General features: G+C 38.7%; 1 protein-coding gene across 2 annotated transcripts; it reads left to right on the top strand.

Moving 5' to 3' along the window:
• The first annotated feature begins 213 nt into the window (after positions 1-213).
• On the top strand, positions 214-13,412 carry septin10 (septin 10). 2 transcript variants are annotated; one of them, XM_088083106.1, is made up of 10 exons: positions 215-378; positions 1,644-1,758; positions 2,166-2,361; positions 2,580-2,766; positions 6,027-6,188; positions 6,709-6,805; positions 7,368-7,536; positions 7,630-7,762; positions 9,773-9,951; positions 11,464-13,412. In XM_088083106.1, exons 1-10 carry the CDS (start codon positions 349-351, stop codon positions 11,477-11,479), a joined length of 1,284 nt encoding a protein of 427 aa, XP_087939232.1. In that variant the 5' UTR covers positions 215-348; the 3' UTR covers positions 11,480-13,412. The 2 variants fall into 2 exon arrangements, with proteins under 2 accessions (XP_087939234.1, XP_087939232.1); XM_088083108.1 differs by lacking the exon at positions 11,464-13,412 and having other exon boundaries at positions 214-378; positions 9,773-9,955.
• Positions 13,413-21,577: the final 8,165 nt, after the last annotated feature.

The following is a 21,577-nucleotide window of genomic DNA, read 5'->3' as shown; positions in this document are numbered from 1 at the left end:
CAAAAAAAGGGGTGTGGGTGTATTATTCACTGTGAATTAACTGAATTAACTTTGTCTGGCCATATTTTTTTTTTACAAATATCGTCCATTTTATTTCCGAAAAGTCTTGGATATTTATATTTCAGTGACAGCTTGTCCTAGTTTATAGAAGTGTAGTTTTAAAACAGATATACAACTGTCGATTTAACCTAATTCCTATGTTGCTTTCAGTGGTCTAGTCTGCCTAGTTGTCGACGGCAAACAGTGAGGCGGTCCCTAACCAATGCTCTGTAAAAAGAAGTCGGTCTTTATTTAGTTTTACTGTATTGTTTCTGAATTTATCTGTGTTATTCGCTCCTGCCTAAAACTATGGCTTCTTCGGATGTTGCTCGGCAGCCGGTTAGTATTTTTCCTCTTTTTGGTTGATAAATGACCGTGTTCATGAGAGTTGAGCAGGGAGTGTCCGAAGCTATCATTAAGTTAGCTACTGTTAGCCTGATAACTACTTTCTGTAAAAGTTTTTGAAAACACGGCGGTTCAAAGAAAATGAAACCCAATGTAGAGCGTAAAAACACACCGGCCTTTCTTGTCGAAATATATCTAGAATAACATGATAGGCTTTTCAACTTAAGTTTCTAACTTTTCCAAAGGAATTCCGTGTGGCATCTTTCACCAAAATACACCGCGGAGGGCGCTATATGCTAACACTGTGCTAGCCACCCAGGAATCAAAAGTTTATGAAAAGAGTTTAGTGTTGCACGGTTAAACACCTTGTACAAAAAGTACTAATAATAAGAAAGTTGTAAAGGTGTAAGTTCATGTTTTACTGGTGAGTTATGTAGAGTACGCTAGCTATGTCGCTGTACTAAATCACCACATTTATGAATTAAATTTGGCGTCTATGTTGTAATTTCAATCAGTAACTGACACCTGGCCAAAACATAAACACTTGGTCAAAACTTGTGTAGACGTGTAGTGTTTCCCACACAGACAACACAGTTTACAGTCATAAAAAATGGAGGTCTATTATGGGGAATGTCTTTAACGTCAGCAATTTGTTCCAGACCATAACTAGGTCAATGATAGCCCTTTGCTTAACAAATAGTGACACTCTGGATTTTGGAGTTCAGACGGGGGCAGGTCAGAGGAGGACAACAGGAAAGCAGTCAGGGAAATGTTTGAGTATATGGGTACATTTTCTGTGTCAGAAATGAGAACATTGCAATAGAATGAAGCTCACATGGGTATTAAAAAGAAAACATTTTGTGAGTCCTCCCCTTTTCATTTCTATTGAGAAGCTCCAGACTTTATATTTTATGACATTACAAGTTTGAGACTTACTTTTCTGGTTTCTGGCTTTGAGAGAGTCGCTCATGTTCACAAATATTGATTGAACTTTCTTGGGCCATATAGATAACATTGGAATTCCTAGTTTAGGTGGTGTTCCCCTTCATCAGGTATTACTTATGTTCAATCTTCATTATTGCACATCCCTGCAACAAAACTTAAATGTATAAAGCTATAGAGTTGTGGCTTCTGTTTGAACATTACCTAGAGGGTGACATTTTACATTTCCTTCTGAAACAAACACCCCTTTTTCTTATTTGGGGAGAAAATTGCTGCAGCATATTGAGGATGATCTGTCTGTGCAATGTCTTCTGCAGGATAAAGGAGTCCGGCCCCTGTCTCTTGCAGGACATGTGGGCTTTGACAGCCTTCCAGATCAGCTTGTCAACAAGTCCATCTGCCAGGGCTTCTGCTTCAATATTCTCTGCATCGGTACGTTGTCACGCACGTATAAACAACACGCACACCCTTAAAGCATGAGTAATGAATGAGCAATATATTTTCTTCCTTGACAACTGCCTTTTCTGTGTTCTTGAGCAACGCACTGATTCCATCATTGCTCTTTTTTAGCGAGTCCTTGGACTTTCACAGTGGATAAGATACCCTCCTCCCAAAAAAATCCCTTAAACTGGTAAAAGATGTTAGAAATCTCAGGAAGAGTAACTGAGGAGGGATCCCTCTCCCTTGACAGACAGACAGACAGAAAATTTCATTTAAAGCAATTTATTTTGGTGTTAAAGGGCTAGCGTCTGATGTTCACACCACTAAAATGGGTCTCGACCATGAAGTTCAGTTACTAAAGTTACTAAAAATTGTATTTCATCTCTGTTTGGCTCTAGGTGAAACCGGTATCGGCAAATCTACCCTGATGGACACTTTGTTCAATACCAACTTTGAGAATTTTGAGTCATCCCACTTTGAGCCTCAGGTGAAATTGCGGGCTCAAACCTATGACCTACAGGAGAGTAACGTCCGACTACGCCTTACCGTGGTCAACACAGTGGGCTTTGGAGACCAAATGAACAAACAAGAAAGGTGGGAGGAAAGGAGTGTCTGCGAGTGTGTTATCGACAGAGAAGAAGAGTTACAGTTTCAACAAGACAGTTTGAGTTATGATGACGAGAGAGCCAATGTGATAAAGAATGAATGTTTAGTTTGTATCCTATTTCATATATACTGCCTATGTGAACTCATCTGTGCTAACCAGTCATAAAAGCCAAATTTCTGATCGACCTAAAATGTCTTTCCTGCAGCTATCAACCAGTGGTGGACTACATAGACAGGCAGTTTGAGAGTTATCTACAGGAGGAGCTAAAAATCAAGCGCTCTCTTCACAACTACCACGACTCACGAGTCCACGCCTGCCTTTACTTCATCTCCCCCTCAGGTCATTCACTCAAATCCCTGGACCTCGTCACTATGAAGAAACTAGACAGCAAGGTAGGAGAAAAATAAGTGTGTGTATTTGTGTGTGATGTGTCATTACATTATAAGGCTTTTCAGTGTTCGGTTTGATATGACAATTCTGAAATACTATAGAATATTAGAAAGTACTTGATATACAGGAAGTATTTGGAATTTTCAGGGGAATATCAGATAGTTAAAAGAAGTGGTTAATTTTGCTGGAATAATATAAGTTGCATCACAAAGTAATTGTATTAAATGGTGATGTTTACTTGTTCTTCAACTACAGTGGAAACTGCTCATTGTGATCACAGTCAGTCATCAAAAGCTTGGGTCAGAATCATTCATAGACAAATGTTGTTTAAATAATTTAGTAATTAAGTGGTTTTCATACTTGACAACATATGGAACAAAACAAAACAAAAATCCAGTTATTCCATTTTTAAAAAAATGTACATGATACTTTGTCCTGCAGTAACCTGTCTACTTCCAGCTGGCTAGCGGAGGCCAGTGCTTCATGCATATTGAAATCTTGAGAAGAGAAAAGTAATTTTCTCATTAATTGAAAATGTAGTATCCTCAAAGTTTATGGCAAACTGCCGAAATAAACCATTGAGATGCAGCTGCGTATGGTGATTGAGACAGAAAAAGAATGCGCTTGGGGTAAGCAGCAGTGGATGAAGCCGCCCCTGTCATGTGGATTGATAATGCCCTGTCAAATAATGAAACAGCTGTACGGTATTTTGAAACAGTGAATAAAATTCAGTATTAGTGAAGCTGTTTGTTAATTTGCTTTATATTTGTGTAATATATTTACAAATGTCAATTTCTTGCATGAAAAACAAAAAAAAGGTTTAAAATAACCATCTGCTTCAAGGGATCAATTTGATCTGGACAGAAAAGGTTACTGTAAGAGGTTTCCACTGTGTAGCATAAGGCATTCCAAAGATTTTTTTGCTCAGTGTGGTTCAGATTTTATTAACCCCTTTTAGGAGAAGAGCACTTTGACAAAGCTCTAAAAAGTCTCAGTTAACTTGCCATACAATGACATAACCAGAATTGTTTAGCAAATTGGTAAAGGGAAAAAAAGAATTTTGGTGGTGCATGAAAAATTTCAGTTAAATGCAGAAATGTGTTTCTCTCTGGAGAGATGGTGGTGCATTGATCTAAATTATGCTAGCATTACTTGGACTGACTTCTGTTGACATCGATATTTTAAGATGGATCTGTCAATTCTTTGGGCTGCCATAGCGTCCTGGCTTGCATATTCTGTAGAAGAGATGTCAATATGCTTGATGTTATTTAGTATTTTTTTATCATTAAGAACATAATGTCTAGCTACTGAAGAATCAGATGCAAACTGTGTATGTGATAGGAGCACTGTATTCGAGGCCTTCTCGCAGTTGTTTAGACTTTCCTCCAAGTGCTTTTAGGTCTTACTGTTGGGAGAGGTTTGCTATCCAAATGACTAAACCCCTCCCTTTACTCTTGAAGTGGTCAGAAACTTTCCCATGCTCTCTGTGTGTACTGACGTTGTGTTTCTTGTGCGTTTGTGTGATTTCACTGTTCCGGAGTGTCAGTAACCCTGGATTTGCGTGTGAATGGAGGAGAAAAAGCAGTGGAATGCTGTAATCACCTCACACATACACACTCGAGTTGTCCTTTTGTGCCACTGTACAGATACGCGCAGAAAGAGCCATTTGTTGAGTCTGCAGCACTGACAGAAAGACAGTCACTCACTCACTCAGACAGCTGTTGGAACAGATCTCCTAGCATTGTTTTGTTTTCTCTGCTGGGATCAGTGTGTGTGTATGGGTGTGTGGTCTGGCCCAGAAGCTTGTCTAGTGACAACAACTCATTCCAAGCCCCTCTTTGGTACGACAAGCCGACGGACGGACGGACGGACAGACAGGCAGGAGAGGAATGTGGGATGACTTGGACAGCAGAGAGGGCTGCTGGGCCAGAAATAACATCAGTAAACCTGCTTTATATAATGCTTATCTGTAATCAGTTTTCAAAAGTATCTTAGATAAAGTAATATAAATAAACTGCTGGAATAGTTTTTCTTAAATTGTTCTGTTGTTTTAACTTTGACAGAATCAAACTAATTGAGCCATTTTTAATGTGTCTGCATGTAGTTTCATGCTCTGCTGATCAGTGAGATGAGCTTTTTTATGCTTAGTTACTATATGTCTATGACACGGGGAGCAGCTCTGCTCCAATTACAGACTTTTTTTTTTTTTAAATTCAAGACTACATTAAAATGAAAGATAATTGTAATTGCCACCACACCACACTGCCTTCAGGCAAAGTGGATTAAACCTTTATATTATCTATTTTTTGGTGTTAGTTAATGAATTCGTGAATGTAAATGATCATAATCAATAGAAATTATGCTCTAAACCACTGGCTCTTAACTTTTTTTTTGTCAAGGACCCTTAAATTGATGCATATGGCCCATTTAAAAAGAGTTTGTTTCAGGGACCTCCATCTGAAAAGATTTTGGTTGTTTGATATGATTCGGAAGAAATTCTATAGTTGTCCACTACAGTTGAGATAACCATGGAGGAAGTGAAACCTGTGATCACAGTAGTCGCTCTTATGACTCTTACTCACATTGGACTCACTTCACTATATGAACGTGAACTACGTGAATTAAACTTACGCTGTATAAAATAATGGACGTAGCTACCATGACATCACCCACTAGTTTGTGAACTGCTGTTGTGATGCCTTGAATTTTACATTTCTCCTGTCGCCATCTTGGTTTTTTGGAGCTAAAAGCAACGACATCTGTAGAGAGGTTGGAGTTGTGGAGGAGCAAGAGGTGGTTGTGACTCAGATGGCAGTGACGCCTTGCGCAGCCTGTCATTCAAGCAGCCCCGCCCTTAGATATGTGTAGCATGTGTTTGCAGCAGTTGTCAAGAATGTTGAAATGAACTGTAGAGACCAAAAACGTTTTGTTTTTTTCCAACCTAAGTTATATTTAACTGAAAATTTCCTTTAATTTATGAGGAGGAGACCCAGTTGTGTCCTTGTCTTGCCCCTTGCTGTTCAAAATATTTTTAATTTAGACTGACCTACTGCTAGCTAATGCTTCTACCTATAGATTTTGAAATGTGATTATCTTGGTGCCCTCTTTGGGTGCTTTTACCTTCCTGTTTTTATCTCGCACTGCTCATTTGTTGTTCAAGTAGTTATTTATTTTCTCACTTTATTATAAATGTATGTATGTTTTTTATTGTTACAGATCAAGTCTGCAGATAATAACATTTACATTATATTGCTTGCTGCAGGTAAACATCATCCCAGTGATTGCCAAAGCTGACACCATCAGTAAAAGCGAGCTACACAAGTTCAAGATCAAAATCATGAGCGAGCTGGTCAGCAACGGCGTCCAGATCTATCAGTTCCCTCTGGATGATGAGACTGTTGCTAAGGTCAACACTACAATGAATGTAAGGAAACCTACACACACGTTACACCACCATGGACTAGAGTGCTCGCTTAAAGTCAGGTTAAGCTAGAAAAGAACTGGGTCAAAATATGGTGATGGTATTTTGAGTCAAAAGCTCTTTTATAGGTTTTGTAGTTTTCCTGGATTTTGGATTCCTGTCAGTCATCACAATCTGACAGAGTTACAGTGTGTTCTCATAGGTCTGAGGCTGTTTTATTTTAAGAATTGAAATGGATTTTTTGTAGCATCAGCAGGTTTTTCAAAATATAACTTAAACTTGCAGATACTCTGTGTGTGTGTGTGTGTGTGTGTGTGTGTGTGTGTGTGTGTGTGGGTGTACTGCAGAGACTTAAGTATATGTATGCACATTTCCTTTTTATATACTTTTTTTTTACCCAACTTAATTTCATATAACTTAAAATAGTTCAGTTTAAGTAGCAGTATTGTGGATCCCAGCCATTTTATATATTTACTTTCAGTTCATTTTAAACGTATATTAAAATAAACTGTTTCTGTTTTAGGGTCATTTGCCGTTCGCTGTAGTAGGCAGCACAGAGGAGGTCTGCGTCGGCAATAAGATGGTGAAGGCTCGTCAGTATCCCTGGGGTGTAGTACAAGGTAAGATGGATCATTTGCCGACGCAACTCGCTTATGTTTCAAAATACTTTTCTCGATTTTGATTTTTCACCACCTAAATATTGGCAGGATTCTTAGCTTATCAAAGAAAAAATGCAGTTGCTGTTGGTGGTAGCTTGGCTGTTTAACAACGGTGGGTTTGTGCAGGATGTCCTGTGATGCACAAGTGACGCTTCTCTCTGACCACTCAGTGGTCTGTAGAATTTAACTCCACCTTAAAGTATCAGCTCAGCTTGCTTTGAACCTTGACGTGGTGGTGGAAAACCAGAAAAAATGGTTTCTGTTTAGTTGAGGCAGTGATGCACCATGTAGTGAAAATGAGGCAGTTGTTTGTTTGACAGGAATTGTCCATCTTCTCCCATGTTGAAATTTGGCTTCAACATTTGGCTGACTACAGTAATTTTGAAATAAGCACATTCCTGCTCAGTGGAGTTAATATTAGCCTCCAGCCAGCTTACAGTAAAGAAATATTATTGATGCTGTCAGTGAAGGGTTTCATGGCTAACTGTTTCGTTGGTCTCATGTCTATTGATGCATGTGTCAGTGGAGAACGAGAGTCACTGTGACTTTGTGAAACTGAGAGAGATGCTGATCTGCGTAAACATGGAGGACCTCAGAGAGCAGACACACACTCGCCACTACGAGCTGTACAGACGCTGCAAACTTGAGGAAATGGGATTCAAAGACACAGACCCAGAGTGCAAACCTGTCAGGTGAGCTCATAAACACCTGTGTGAACACAAAGAAAAATGTACAGCTGACATGACTGACAAACGGACTGTGTGTGTGCATGTACATGTGTGCAGCTTGCAGCAGACTTATGAGGCCAAGCGTCAGGAGTTCCTGGTCGAGCTGCAGAAGAGGGAAGACGAGATGAGGCAGATGTTTGTGCAGAGGGTGAAGGAGAAGGAGTCTGAGCTGAAGGAGGCCGAGAGAGAGGTATGTAGACTGCTAATCCATTCACACTAAACTCTTCAATAGCTGCATCAGTGATTTTTATTTTATTGTGGCATACTATACCATGACTTTTTTAATGACATTTGTATGACAAACTATACTATGACTTTTTTACGACTTTCTCAAGACATTTTAATGACATATATACCGTGACCTTTTTACATACCCTTCTATGACTTATGAAATACTCTCTCCCAGTTCTGGCTTCTTATGAAATACTATGTTTTTTTATGACATTTAAATGACATACTACACTGTCAGTGTTTTATGCCATTAAATGACATACCACACAATGACTTTTTATATTGTTATGACACACTGACTTTCTTATGCCTTTTTAAAGACTTTTTTCATCACATGTCAGTGACATACTATAATATGACTTTTTAAAATCACATTTTGATGACATACGATACAGTGACTTTTTTATTACATTTTGATTAAATACTATACTATAACTTTTGAAATCACATTTTTATGACATAATATTTAGACTTTAACCTCTTTTCAATGATACACCATACTATGACTTTTTTAAAACCAGTTACATGGATGTAAACTGTAACTGCAACTTGACTGCTTTGCAGAGGCAACTGCAAAGCGATTATTCATGTTATGTCCATCCTGATGAAGTGGTTTGAGAAACTGGTTCTCCAGCACATCAAAGATAACATCCCTGCCAGCCTGGACCCTCACCAGTACGCTTTCAGAACCAACAGATCCACAGAGGGTGCCGTATCTACTGCTCTCCACTCAGTACTCACTCACCTGGAGAATAGGAACAACTATATCAGGATGCTGTTTGTTGACTTCAGCTCAGCATTCAACACAATCTCTCCCATGAAGCTGATTGACTTAACACTAACACTTAAAACTAATCACTCTGGGCGTAATTACAACGCTTTGCAACTGGATACTGGACTCCCTCACATTCCCTCACAGTCCCACCTCCCCTACATTAGTGCCCAACACCAGAGCCCCCCAGGGCTGTGTGCTTAGCCCCCTCCTGTTCACACTGTACACCCATACCTGCACTCCCAGACATCAGGAGAACTCGTGAAGTATGTGGACGTCACCACCATCATCGGTCTTATTACAAACAACGATGAGAGTTCATACCCGGAGGAAATCAAGTGTTGCAGAGTGGTGCACAGAGAACAACCTACTGCTCAACGTTAGTAAAAGCAAGGAGCTGATTGTTGATTTTACAAAGAAGGAGGCAAAGACACACACCCTTGTCTACATCAGTGGGGCTGAGGTGGAGCAGGTGAACAGCTATAGGTTCCTTGGAATTACTGTCACTGAGAGCCTATCTTGGTTATCACATATCACAACCCAGTTTAAAAAAGCACAAAAAGGCTCTACTTCCTATGGAAACTTAGGAAGGCTAAATTCCCGAGCAAGATCCTGGTTAACTTCTACAGAGGAGCAAAAGAAAGCATACTGACTGGAAACATCATGAACTGGCATGGTCAGTGCACGACCCAGGACAGGAAGGCTCTGTAGTGGGTGATTAAAACTGCCCAGAACATCACTGGTTCCCATCTACAGAGCATCAGCGACCTTAGAGAAGTGAGGTGTCTGCACAAAGGATACTGAAAGACAGCAGCCCCCCCAACCACAGTTTGTTCACCCTGCTGCCATCTGGAAAAAGATACAGAAGTATCTGCTGCCGAACCACCAGACTACAGAGCAGCTTCTTTCTTCAGGCTGTGAGACTCCTCAACTCCTCCTTCGACGCTAAAAGATGCAGCAGGATTTAGGATCAACTTTAATTTCATTTCTTCTTTCTTCTTAAAATCAAGGAACAAGCTTTTTTTTGTCTTCCAACAAAAGTCAATCTTTTTATAATTTCACATCTAATTTGTTTATAGTGTGAGGAAAATAATGTGTTTCTTAATGATTTAAAATTTCTACATTTAGGCAGATATCTAATGTTTTGCCTTGTTCATCTCTCCTTAACTCTCCTCTGTTGTTCTGTCTGTGTTTCAGCTGCAAAGTCGTTTTGAGCAGCTGAAGCGTCTCCATGCAGATGAGAAGGCAGCTTTGGAGGAGAAGAAGAGGCTCCTGGATGATGACCAGAGTTCGTTTGGCAAGAGACGAGCTGCTGCTCAACTCCTGCAGGCCCAGAGCCTCACTGCCAATGGCAAGAAGGACAAGGACCGTAAGAAGTAGGTGGCCTTTCGTCATGCTTTAGCTGATGTTTTATGGAAAATTTCGGGATTCATAGATTCACGCATCTGTATGCAGAAGAAGGTGGAAGATCCAATTCCAATTCATCCAATTCATGCAGTGCATTTTTTGAATTTGCATCAGAGTCTTGTATCTTTTCGGCCAACAAGGCCCGCCCATCCAGTGCAATAGCTTGATCCGGGATGTTAGGGGTTAACCATGTCTCTGTGAAGATGTGCGCAGAGCAGTCTCTGATTTCCCGTTGCTGAGTGAGTCTCAATCGTATCTCATCCACTTTATTCTTCTGCAAGCGGACTTTTACCAGAGAAAGCATTAGTAGAGGAACAGCTCTTGGTCCAAGTCGGGTCAGCCTCCCCCTGATGCTGGCTCTGCTCCCTCTCTTCATTCGCCACTTTCGGTTTCGCTACTCCCGTCTGGTCTGACTGGCTGCTCAGCAAATGCCATTGGTGGGGATCCTCTCGCGGGCTGCTGCATTCTGTCCACTTTCCAGTCACTTTCCCCCGAGGTTAATAAATGCTTCTCTATCGTCGAAAAGTCGGGCTTCAGCAGAAGAGGCCATGGTGTCGAAAAAATAAAAAATATAGCAAAAACCTAGCAAGGATTTGAGGAGCTACAGGCTGCTGCATCTACATGCGCTGCTGTCGTCATAGCAGTGAGTGAAGTTGAAGCTTTGTAATGCTTGCTGACAATGTGGTGATCAGTCAGATCAGAATTTCAAAATAATAATACGGGAAATGTTGCCATCTGCTAGTAAAATTAATGTGGGGCAACAATTCTGATGACTATCTAGTGCATTTCGGATTTGTCTGTATGAATATCCTGACCCCCATAGACCAATTTGCAAATGAAAGCTAGTCTGGAACCTCTCATTTTCAGTTTCCAAGAGGTATTATCAACGGACCAAAATGCCTCTGAACACAACTGGATAAGCTGAAAACTAATCAAAGCAATGGAGCATGTGACAGCTGAAAGCCAATGATCAACTGTTACTGCTGTTCTGAAACAGCATTGAAGGACCGTCTCTGCGTGCCACTTTTCTCCTGCTCATTCTTTCCAGCATGAGCTAGCACAACAGCAGTCGAACATTGGAGACTGAGTCGTTTAACAGTTCCAACAGTTAAACACCGAAAGCGAAACAGTTAGAATCTGGTGTTAAGTCCATAGATATACGCCGGGTAACATTAGTAGTGTGATACCAACAGTTATTCCTGTCAGTAAGTGTATGACTCTGTTCATCATGAGCCTGCTGCTGCACTTGTGACATAGTTGTGTGCAGCTCTACTATAATGTGTTAAACCTGTTTTTAAATATGTCAAATTTTTGGTTGAAGTTGCAGTGATTGGACAAAATTACACAGAATTCACAGGGAAATTTGTATTAATTGTTGTGATTGCAACATCTCAAAATTTGAGCAGGGACTAAATGTGTTGTTAGATATGTCAGTATTTGAAGTTTGCTATGAAATTGATTCCTCTTACTCTCTCTCCCAGTTCTGGCTTCATGTGAAGACATTGGGATCTGAAGTACACTCCATTATAACCAGCATAACCAGTGACATTCTGGCCGCATTCTTTCCAGCCATTTCGTGGTCAAGTCTCAAACACTAACCAGGAAAACAACACACGAACCAGCGGTATGTGCCAGTGTGAGTTTTGCCAAAGTTTAATGATTGTACCCATGAATCCTGTGTACACTTTTCTAAATGGTATGTTTTAATCCTCTCTGTGGGCTTTATACCTCTGTGTAATATTTTATATTTATCCTTTCATTTTTATATAAGACCTTGATTTTCTATGTAATCCCCCTCTTCCTTTTTTTAAAATTGACCCTCACTTGGCCCCCTCACTTGATACTGTACATTGATCAAATAAATTGGATAGGTACAAACACTACACTGATGGGACTTCTGCACTTACATTTTATCTGTCTGCCATATCTTTAGTGTGTCATAAGAGCACTATAAATTTTTTACAATGCATTTTCAAGACTTTGCTAATCAGAAAATATCTGTATCCTGCTTATTATTTATTAGAAAGCCCATATCAGACTTTCGCCTCATGAAGAGATTGATTTTTTTTTTAGTCGCAATGTTTAAATAACTGATAGAGATTCCTTTTCATAAACGTTTTGATGGCCATCTGTGTTGGAACTTAAAGCAAAATTAATGTAAAAGCGTCGGTAGTCTTCAGTTTACAAAATAAAAATATCAGTTTAATTACACACAAAATAATGTAAACACTCAGTCATTTTCATCTTTCTACCATGCCAACTGTAGAAAAAGCATTTTGAATTTTCATTTCTAAGAATACTATTAGCAGCACCACTAGCTTTTTGTAAAATCACATTTTGGCATTTATCAGATTTTTATGTTCTGTAGCACAGTGAGAAGCAAATGCCAGCATGTCATTAATAAAGAGATAAACAATCACTTTATTATTTTTTCAGCTCACAGCTGTTCCCTGCAGTGAGAGGAAATATAGTGATAGCGTTGCAGCTCTCTGTGAAACAGACCTGTCATGTTTAATAGGAGCCATTACAGAATAATTACTCCACTGAGACCTTTTGATATTTAACAGATTTGTAGATCCAGCAATGTAACAGAATCCATGTCTGAGACTTAGGTGATGTTTTCTGAAGGTCGATTTAATGCGGTCATCATCAAGAGTTTTCATAATCAGGGTCAGAGGGCATTATAATTCCCTTATCTGTGTTATGTCTGATTTTTCTCGAAACCTCCTTGATGTGAGAAACTTTAATTATGACCACACCAGCATTACAAAAACCTGCAGAAGCAGCATCGGCTCTTCTGTTGCTGTTCCAAAGGGGCTTCTCTTGTTCAGTTTTGTAGGAGGGTGAAGCTGGGCCTTGGTGATGAGTTGGTTGCATGTTACAGTATACATACATATATATATAGTGCATGTGTGTATGTATGTATATGTATGTATATATTGACTCACCCGTATTTTTTTCACTGACACAAACGGTTGAAGTTTGCAGAATGAATGCAGTCTGTCTAAAAAGAGCTGACTCATTGAAAAAATGCATAATGTCAAGCCAGTGTTTGTTGAAGGGTGGACAGGGAGAGAGGGAAAATGTGACTGTGTTTTAATTATTTCTTTATTCAACTGTGTCTGGAATCAGGACGAGACAAGGTTTCACACCTCCAATCTTTTTACAGCAATGTGTAACCAACATCTACTCACAAACACTGCCACTATATATTTACATAAGTGCTTAATATGTGCTAGTGCTTTATCTGTGTAAAGCTTACTTAGAAATACACTAGCCACTTGTACATCCAGGGAAACACAGTGATGCCTAATGGAGTAAAGCTTGTCAAAGACACATTTGTGTTACACCTGTATTTAAGGAATAAACAGTGTTACTTGGAAGCTTTTTTCCTCCTTCCTAAATAAAAATTTGTATTTTTGTCATGATACACTCTGTCTGTCTGTTTGCTTTCATCCTACAATATCGTGGCTTATGTTAGCTACTAAATCTTCATTTATTTTTAAGCAGCTTATGTTCCAGTTTGTATTTTAGCCATGATCATAATTTTGGTTTTTGGTTCTGATACTACTTTATAACAATATTTATACATTAGCTGATATATTAAGCAGCCGTACTGCTCAATAAAATAACATTTTAATGCAGTATTCCTCAATTATTCAGACACACAAATACCAGTTGTCTGTGGTGGTATAAGAACCAAAATTAAAATTTAAAATTAAAATTTTAAGCCTAGTGACAGGTAAAGTTCATTTCTGTTCTCCTTTTGGCTTGAGAAGTTAGCTGTGGCTTTCTAATGTCTGTAAAGTCTCTTGAGGCTGGGACAGTAGAGCTGAGACGAGGCTTCGGTGTGGAAGGGGGAACGGCAGCGCAGGTCTCCCAGACCTGCAACCTTCCTCGGAGGAGGTTTGGGAGGGAGAGCCAGAAGGTCAGCAGATGCGTCTCTTCTTGGCAGTGTGACATCCTAGGGGTTCACTATGGTTGACCAATAATTATCTGAAAATGGATCCGTTGGAGAATCTAACACTTAGGTGTCAGAACATGAGGCACTGTGGGACGATGAGTTCAAATGGCTGTTCTTTGTTTGAGGAGCAAAGAAGACAACAGTAGCCATTTTGAAGAAGGAACTCACAGGACATGTGACATGTCAAGTGTCCAAATGAACGACTCATATGTGGAATTCCCAGGTCCCTACATCCCCCTGTGGCATCAGGATTGCACGCAATGTGTGATCCTGAGGGCATAAACATGTGGAAACGTGGAATTTCCAGGTCCCTACGTAGTTATTTGTGCAGTTTTGTGTGTAGTGTGAACAGATTTCTGATGAGAATCCCATTTTAAACATTTTATGCCCAGTGAGATGAGTTCTGTGAAGGATTTTTTATTGTATCAGTTGTAAATTAGCATCTTTTATCACGAAATAGATGTTTTTGCAAATTTCGGTTGGCTTTGGGAGCAATGGAGAGTTCCGTTTCCCAATTATCTGAAGGAATGGATAGAGTTTTGTCAGTGTGGGATAATATTTTGTTTTGCTTCTGAATAAGAGCTTTTTGGAGGAGGCAATATTTACTAATGCTGAGGTTGATGGAGGGGGGGTCTAGATTAACAGGTTAAATTTTAAGTTTTGTTTGAACAGATGATTTAACTTGCAGGTATTCTAGGAATTGTTTGCTCCCAATGCCAAACTTCTGGACCAGGATGGGAAATAATAGTTGTTGTGGAAGATGTGTCTGAGATGGGTGATGCCTTTTTTGCTCCATGTGTGTTAATACAGTGGTTTTCTTTTGCTAAGAAAGCCCGGGTTTTGCCAGATTGGGGTGAAATAAGAGGGTGCCAGATTGGAGTTAGTGATTTTGTGGAATTTTTGGCTGTCAGAGTTGTTGATATTGTTAAGTTTTGGAAATGGGTGATGTTTTATTGCCTGGCTGAGAAATGTTAAGTCTGAGATGAGGATGTCTTTACTAAGCTTGTTCTATATCTATCATCTGACTGATAAGGATGTATCCATTTGTACATGTACTGTAGCTGATTTGCAAGGGAGTAGTGGTAGAAATTTGGAGCTTCAAGTCCACCTTGCGTTTTGGGAGTCTAAACCAGTCTTTAAACCAGGTGAGAGATGAGTGAGTCAAGATCATGTAGACAATTGATCTTGGGGAGCATTGTCATTTTAACGGTAGCTATTCTGCCTAAAATGGATAGTGGAAGGAGATACTCAGTTATTGTTTTGAGTAGTGGGGTGAAGTTGAAAATGATTAGTTCTGACAGCCTAGGGGAAACATTGTTACCTAAATAAGTGACGTGACTTATGAAAAAAGGGATGGGTGTTGTGAGGGCTGCCACATCCGAGCTATTACTGTACAGTGGGAGTATGGAGGATTTGTTCCAATTAAGGGAGTAGTCAGAGATAGAGGAAAGTGAATCAAGTGCAATTTCTTTTTGAAGTGATGACTGAGGGTGTTGTATAAAGAGTGATATATCTGCATAGAGACTTATTTTATGGTGCATGTTTGGGGTTTGAATCCCTATATTGTGGGGGTTTTGACAGATGGCTGCAGTTAGGAGTTCAGTGAAAATGGTGAACAGAGCGGGAAAAAGTGGGCATCCTTGCCAAATCCCCCTGTGCAGTGTGAAAGGTTGTGAGTTTAGTCCGTTGGTGATAACTGTGGCTGCAGGTGAGGTGTATAGTGTTTTGATGCAGTTAATAAATGACTCCCCAAAGCCAAATCTGTGTAGTGTGTTTATAAGGAATAACCAGTTTACTCTGTCAAAGGCTTTTTCTGCATCTAAGGTGGCTAAGGTTGATTTTTGGTGTTGTGAGGCTGAGTACATTGCAAGTGCATTAATTTAAACAGCATGCATGTGTTGTCTGGGTGGATTATGGATGGAATGATCTTTTCTATTCAGAGGAGTATCGGTTGGCATAAAAGTCTTTGAAATAAACTGAAATGAAACAAATTTTATTTATTCATCTGGTGAGTTCATTGGCTTTCTTGCTACGTCTTTGATGGAGGAGATGATTGATTTTTCCTTGTTTCCTTTGATTTGATTTGCCCGGTGCTTGCTTGATTTGTTGTGGTGGAAATTTTCTTGACAGAGTTTATTGATCAAAAATTGACATTTCTTATTCAGAGTTTATATTGTCTCAATTTGTTCTGGGTGTCCTCTGATGGGTAACTAATGTTAATTATTTCAAGGTGTTTGATTTTTTTTTGTTCTGGTTCAGATTCTTGATGGTTTTCTTTTCTTTCTTTTTTGTGTGAACAGTGTATGAGATGATTATTCCTCTTAAAACAGCTTTCCCTGTTTCCCATAAGAGGGTTGGTGATGACTTTGTGGGGTAATGTCCTATTTTGGTATAATTGTCCATCAATGTCAAGTTTGTCCACTGAGATTATTCCTTTTTTTCCTTCTTGGATCATTTGTTTTTGGACTGCGAGGAGCTGTTTCTGTCTGTCCATGATTTCTTTTGGGTTTTGATCATTTAGTCCGTAGTCCATTCCTTTCAGCTGTTTGCCTTGACGTTGAGACAGTTCCTTCTGTTTATAGTACCCGACTTTTGCGTTAATTGGAGGGGGTCAGTGAACGTGCTGAAAAGTAATGCTGTTGACGGTGTCTGTGGGTAGTTTGAGTTGTTTTTTATGAAATCATTAAGTGCTCTTTCGGGGTCGTCTGTGGTGCATTCAGGGATGCCGGAGAAAACTAAGTTGTCTCTCATACTTCAAGCTTTGAAGTACAAAATAGTCTCTTTCATAGTTTTGTTTCCGGCGGTGATGGAGGTGAGTTCGGATGAGACAGAGGTAAATAGGCTGGTGATGGACTTGACGGTGTGTTTTAGTGTTTTATTTTCCTTGGAGAGTGACTCTGTTCTTGGTTGTATTCGAGGCCATGGCGCAGTGACTAGAATTCTTGGTGTTAAGCAAGTGCAATTCTGGCATCGAGTCCGGAGAGTTTATTTCAAATGGAGATAAGTATATCGCTTACCTTTGTGCAGCAGGGCGGTTTCGGGGATGTGGATGGAGATATACCAATACTAGGAAGTGATTTTGAATGGAGTTGCGTGTAGTCTGAGGAGAGTCTAGATTTACCATGCTTGGTTGAGGACGCCGTGGCGATACTCATGATGCATTATCTGTTGAAAAAATCGTTTCAACAGACAGCTACATCTCTACAACCTATAATAGTTGTTTTTGACCTTTTTTGGATTTTTTTCCACTTTGTATACTATGACGTGTCTCTACAAGCAATAATATGTAATTTTTAGCGATTTTGATGAATTTGACATTTTTTGACGTACCATACTGTTGAAATTATTACCATTGTTTTGAAATGCCAAATTATGATGTCTTTGGCCCTTTCTGCAACTTTCCTTCCTGTGGCGTGTCTTGGTAGGCTATTCTAAGCTGTTTCCAACTGTTTTCAGCCATTTTTGGCCTTGCATTTTTGGTCATTTTTTGGATATGCCAAATTCTAATATTTTTAGCCCTTTTGGCAACTTTCTTTACTATGGCATGTCTTGACAGGATATTATAAGCTGTTTACAACTGTTTTCAGCAGTTTTTGGAATGTGTAAAATTTTGACATTTTTGGCCTTACTATAGTCTTGCATTTTTGGTCATTTTTTCGACATGCCAAATTCTAATGTTTTTAGCCCTTTTGGCAACTTTCTTTGCTATGGCGTGTCTTGACAGGCTATTATAAGCTGCTTACAACTGTTTTAAGCCGTTTTTGGAATGTGTCAAATTTTGAATTTCGGCCTTACTATAGTCTTGCATTTTTGGTCATTTTTTGGACATGCCAAATTCTGATGTTTTTGGCCCTTTTGGCAACTTTCTATGCTATGGCGTGTCTTGAAAGGATATTATAAGCTGTTTACAACGGTTTTAAGCTGTTTTTGGGATATGTCAAATTTTGACATTTTTGGCCTTACTATAGTCTTGCATTTTTGGTCATTTTTTGGACATGCCAAATTCTGATATTTTTGGCTCTTTTGACAACTTTCTTTGCTATGGCGTGTCTTGACAGGCTATTATAAGCTGTTTACAAATGTTGTAAGCCATTTTTGGGATGTGTCAAATTTTGACATTTTTGGCCTTACTATAGTCTTGCATTTTTTGGTCATTTTTTGGACATGCCAAATTCTGATGTTTTTAGCACTTTTTGCAACTTTCTTTCCTATGGTGTGTCATGGCAGGCTATTCTGAGCTTTTTCCAGCTGTTTTCAGCCGTTTTTGGAATGTGTCAAATTTTGACATTTTTGGCCTTACTATAGTCTTGCATTTTTGGTCATTTTTTGGACATGCCGAATTCTGATATTTTTGGGTCTTTTGGCAACTTTCTTTGCTATGGCGTGTCTTGACAGGATATTATACGCTCTTTACAAATGTTGTAAGCCGTTTTTGGGATGTGTCAAATTTTGACATTTTTGGCCTTACTATAGTCTTGCATTTTTTGTTCATTTTTTGGACATGTCAAATTCTGATGTTTTTGGCCCCTTTTGCAACTTTCTTTGCTATGGCATGTCTTGACAGGATATTATACGCTGTTTACAACTGCTTTAAGCCGTTTTTGGGATATGTAAAATTTTGACATTTTTGGCCTTACTATAGTCTTGCATTTTTGGTCATTTTTTCGACATGCCAAATTCTGAAGTTTTTTGCACTTTTTGCAACTTTCTTTCCTATGGCGTGTCATGGCAGGCTATTCTGAGCTGTTTCCAAGTGTTTTCAGTGTTTTTTTGGATGTGTAAAATTTTGACATTTTTGGCCTTACTATAGTCTTGCATTTTTGGTCATTTTTTGGACATGCCAAATTCTGATGTTTTATGCCCTCTTTGCAAGTTTCTTTGCTATGGCATGTCTTGACAGGATATTATGAGCTTTTTACAACTGTTTTAAGCCGTTTTTGGGATGTGTCAAATTTTGACATTTTTGGCCTTACTATAGTCTTGCATTTTTTGTTCATTTTTTGGACATGCCAAATTCTGATGTTTTATGACCTTTTGGTAACTTTCTTTGCTATGGCATGTCTTGACAGGATATTATAAGCTCTTTACAACTGTTTTAAGCTGTTTTTGGGATGTGTCAAATTTTGACATTTTTGGCCTTACTATAGTCTTGCATTTTTGGTCATTTTTTCGACATGCCAAATTCTGATGTTTCTGGCCCTTTTGGCAACTTTCTTTGTTATGGCATGTCTTGACAGGACATTATAAGCTATTTACAACTGTTTTCAGCAGGTTTTGGAATGTGTCAAATTTTGACATTTTTAGCCTTACTATAGTCTTGCATTTTTGGTCATTTTTTGGACATGCCAAATTCTGATGTTTTTGGCTCTTTTGGCAACTTTCTTTGCTATGGCATGTCTTGACAGGATATTATAAGCTGTTTACAACTGTTTTCAGCAGTTTTTGGAATGTGTCAAATTTTGACATTTTTGGCCTTACTATAGTCTTGCATTTTTGGTCATTTTTTGGACATGCCAAATTCTGATGTTTTATGCTCTTTTGGTAACTTTCTTTGCTATGGCGTGTCTTGACAGGATATTATACGCTCTTTACAACTGTTTTAAGCCGTTTTTGGGATGTGTCAAATTTTGACATTTTTGGCCTTACTATAGTCTTGCATTTTTGGTCATTTTTTGGACATGCCAAATTCTGATGTTTTTGGCTCTTTTGGCAACTTTCTTTGCTATGGCGTGTCTTGACAGGCTATTATAAGCTGTTTACAAATGTTGTAAGCCGTTTTTGGGATGTGTCAAATTTTGAAATTTTTGGCCTTACTATAGTCTTGCATTTTTGGTCATTTTTTGGACATGCCAAATTCTGATATTTTTGGACCCTTTTGCAATTTTCTTTGCTATGGCATGTCTTGACAGGATATTATACGCTGTTTACAACTGCTTTAAGCCGTTTTTGGGATGTGTCAAATTTTGACATTTTTGGCCTTACTATAGTCTTGCATTTTTGGTCATTTTTTGGACATGCCAAATTCTGATGTTTTATGCTCTTTTGGCAACTTTCTTTGCTATGGCATGTCTTGACAGAATATTATAAGCTGTTTACAACTGTTTTCAGCAGTTTTTGGAATGTGTCAAATTTTGACATTTTTGGCCTTACTATAGTCTTGCATTTTTGGTCATTTTTTGGACATGCCAAATTCTGATGTTTTATGCTCTTTTGGTAACTTTCTTTGCTATGGCGTGTCTTGACAGGATATTATACGCTCTTTACAACTGTTGTAAGCTGTTTTTGGGATGTGTCAAATTTTGACATTTTTGGCCTTACTATAGTCTTGCATTTTTGGTCATTTTTTGGACATGCCAAATTCTGATGTTTTTGGCCCCTTTTGCAATTTTCTTTGCTATGGCATGTCTTGACAGGATATTATGAGCTGTTTACAACTGCTTTAAGCCGTTTTTGGGATGTGTCAAATTTTGACATTTTTGGCCTTACTATAGTCTTGCATTTTTGGTCATTTTTTGGACATGCCAAATTCTGATATTTTTGGACCCTTTTGCAATTTTCTTTGCTATGGCATGTCTTGACAGGATATTATACGCTGTTTACAACTGCTTTAAGCCGTTTTTGGGATGTGTCAAATTTTGACATTTTTGGCCTTACTATAGTCTTGCATTTTTGGTCATTTTTTGGACATGCCAAATTCGGATGTTTTATGCTCTTTTGGCAACTTTCTTTGCTATGGCATGTCTTGACAGAATATTATAAGCTGTTTACAACTGTTTTCAGCAGTTTTTGGAATGTGTCAAATTTTGACATTTTTGGCCTTACTATAGTCTTGCATTTTTGGTCATTTTTTGGACATGCCAAATTCTGATGTTTTATGCTCTTTTGGTAACTTTCTTTGCTATGGCGTGTCTTGACAGGATATTATACGCTCTTTACAACTGTTGTAAGCCGTTTTTGGGATATGTAAAATTTTGACATTTTTGGCCTTACTATAGTCTTGCATTTTTGGTCATTTTTTGGACATGCCAAATTCTGATGTTTTTGGCCCTCTTTGCATGTTTATTTGCTATGGCATGTCTTGACAGGCTATTATGAGCTGTTTACAAATGTTTTAAGCCGTTTTTAGGATGTGTCAAATTTTGACATTTTCAGCCTTACTATAGTCTTGCATTTTTGGTCATTTTTTGGACATGCCAAATTCTGATGTTTTTGGCTCTTTTGGCAACTTTCTTTGCTATGGCGTGTCTTGACAGGCTATTATAAGCTGTTTACAAATGTTGTAAGCCGTTTTTGGGATATGTAAAATTTTGACATTTTTGGCCTTACTATAGTCTTGCATTTTTGGTCATTTTTTGGACATGCCAAATTCTGATGTTTTATGCTCTTTTGGCAACTTTCTTTGCTATGGCATGTCTTGACAGAATATTATAAGCTGTTTACAACTATTTTCAGCAGTTTTTGGAATGTGTCAAATTTTGACATTTTTGGCCTTACTATAGTCTTGCATTTTTGGTCATTTTTTGGACATGCCAAATTCTGATGTTTTATGCTCTTTTGGTAACTTTCTTTGCTATGGCGTGTCTTGACAGGATATTATACGCTCTTTACAACTGTTTTAAGCTGTTTTTGGG

Source organism: Plectropomus leopardus, chromosome 10 (assembly GCF_026936395.1).
Source record: "Plectropomus leopardus strain MGB_pleo_1.0 chromosome 10, ASM2693639v1, whole genome shotgun sequence".
Taxonomy (NCBI): domain Eukaryota; kingdom Metazoa; phylum Chordata; class Actinopteri; order Perciformes; family Serranidae; genus Plectropomus; species Plectropomus leopardus.
Note: the sequence above shows the minus strand (reverse complement) of the source record. Positions and strands in the feature narration are given on the sequence as shown.

Bases quoted from the DNA above. Each gene is read 5' to 3' on its own strand.
- septin10 (XM_088083106.1), top strand. From the start codon at position 349: ATGGCTTCTTCGGATGTTGCTCGGCAGCCG. The intron at 379-1,643 runs GTTAGTATTTTT...TGTCTTCTGCAG, and splicing joins CGGATGTTGCTCGGCAGCCG to GATAAAGGAGTCCGGCCCCT. The intron at 6,806-7,367 runs GTAAGATGGATC...TGCATGTGTCAG, and splicing joins TCCCTGGGGTGTAGTACAAG to TGGAGAACGAGAGTCACTGT.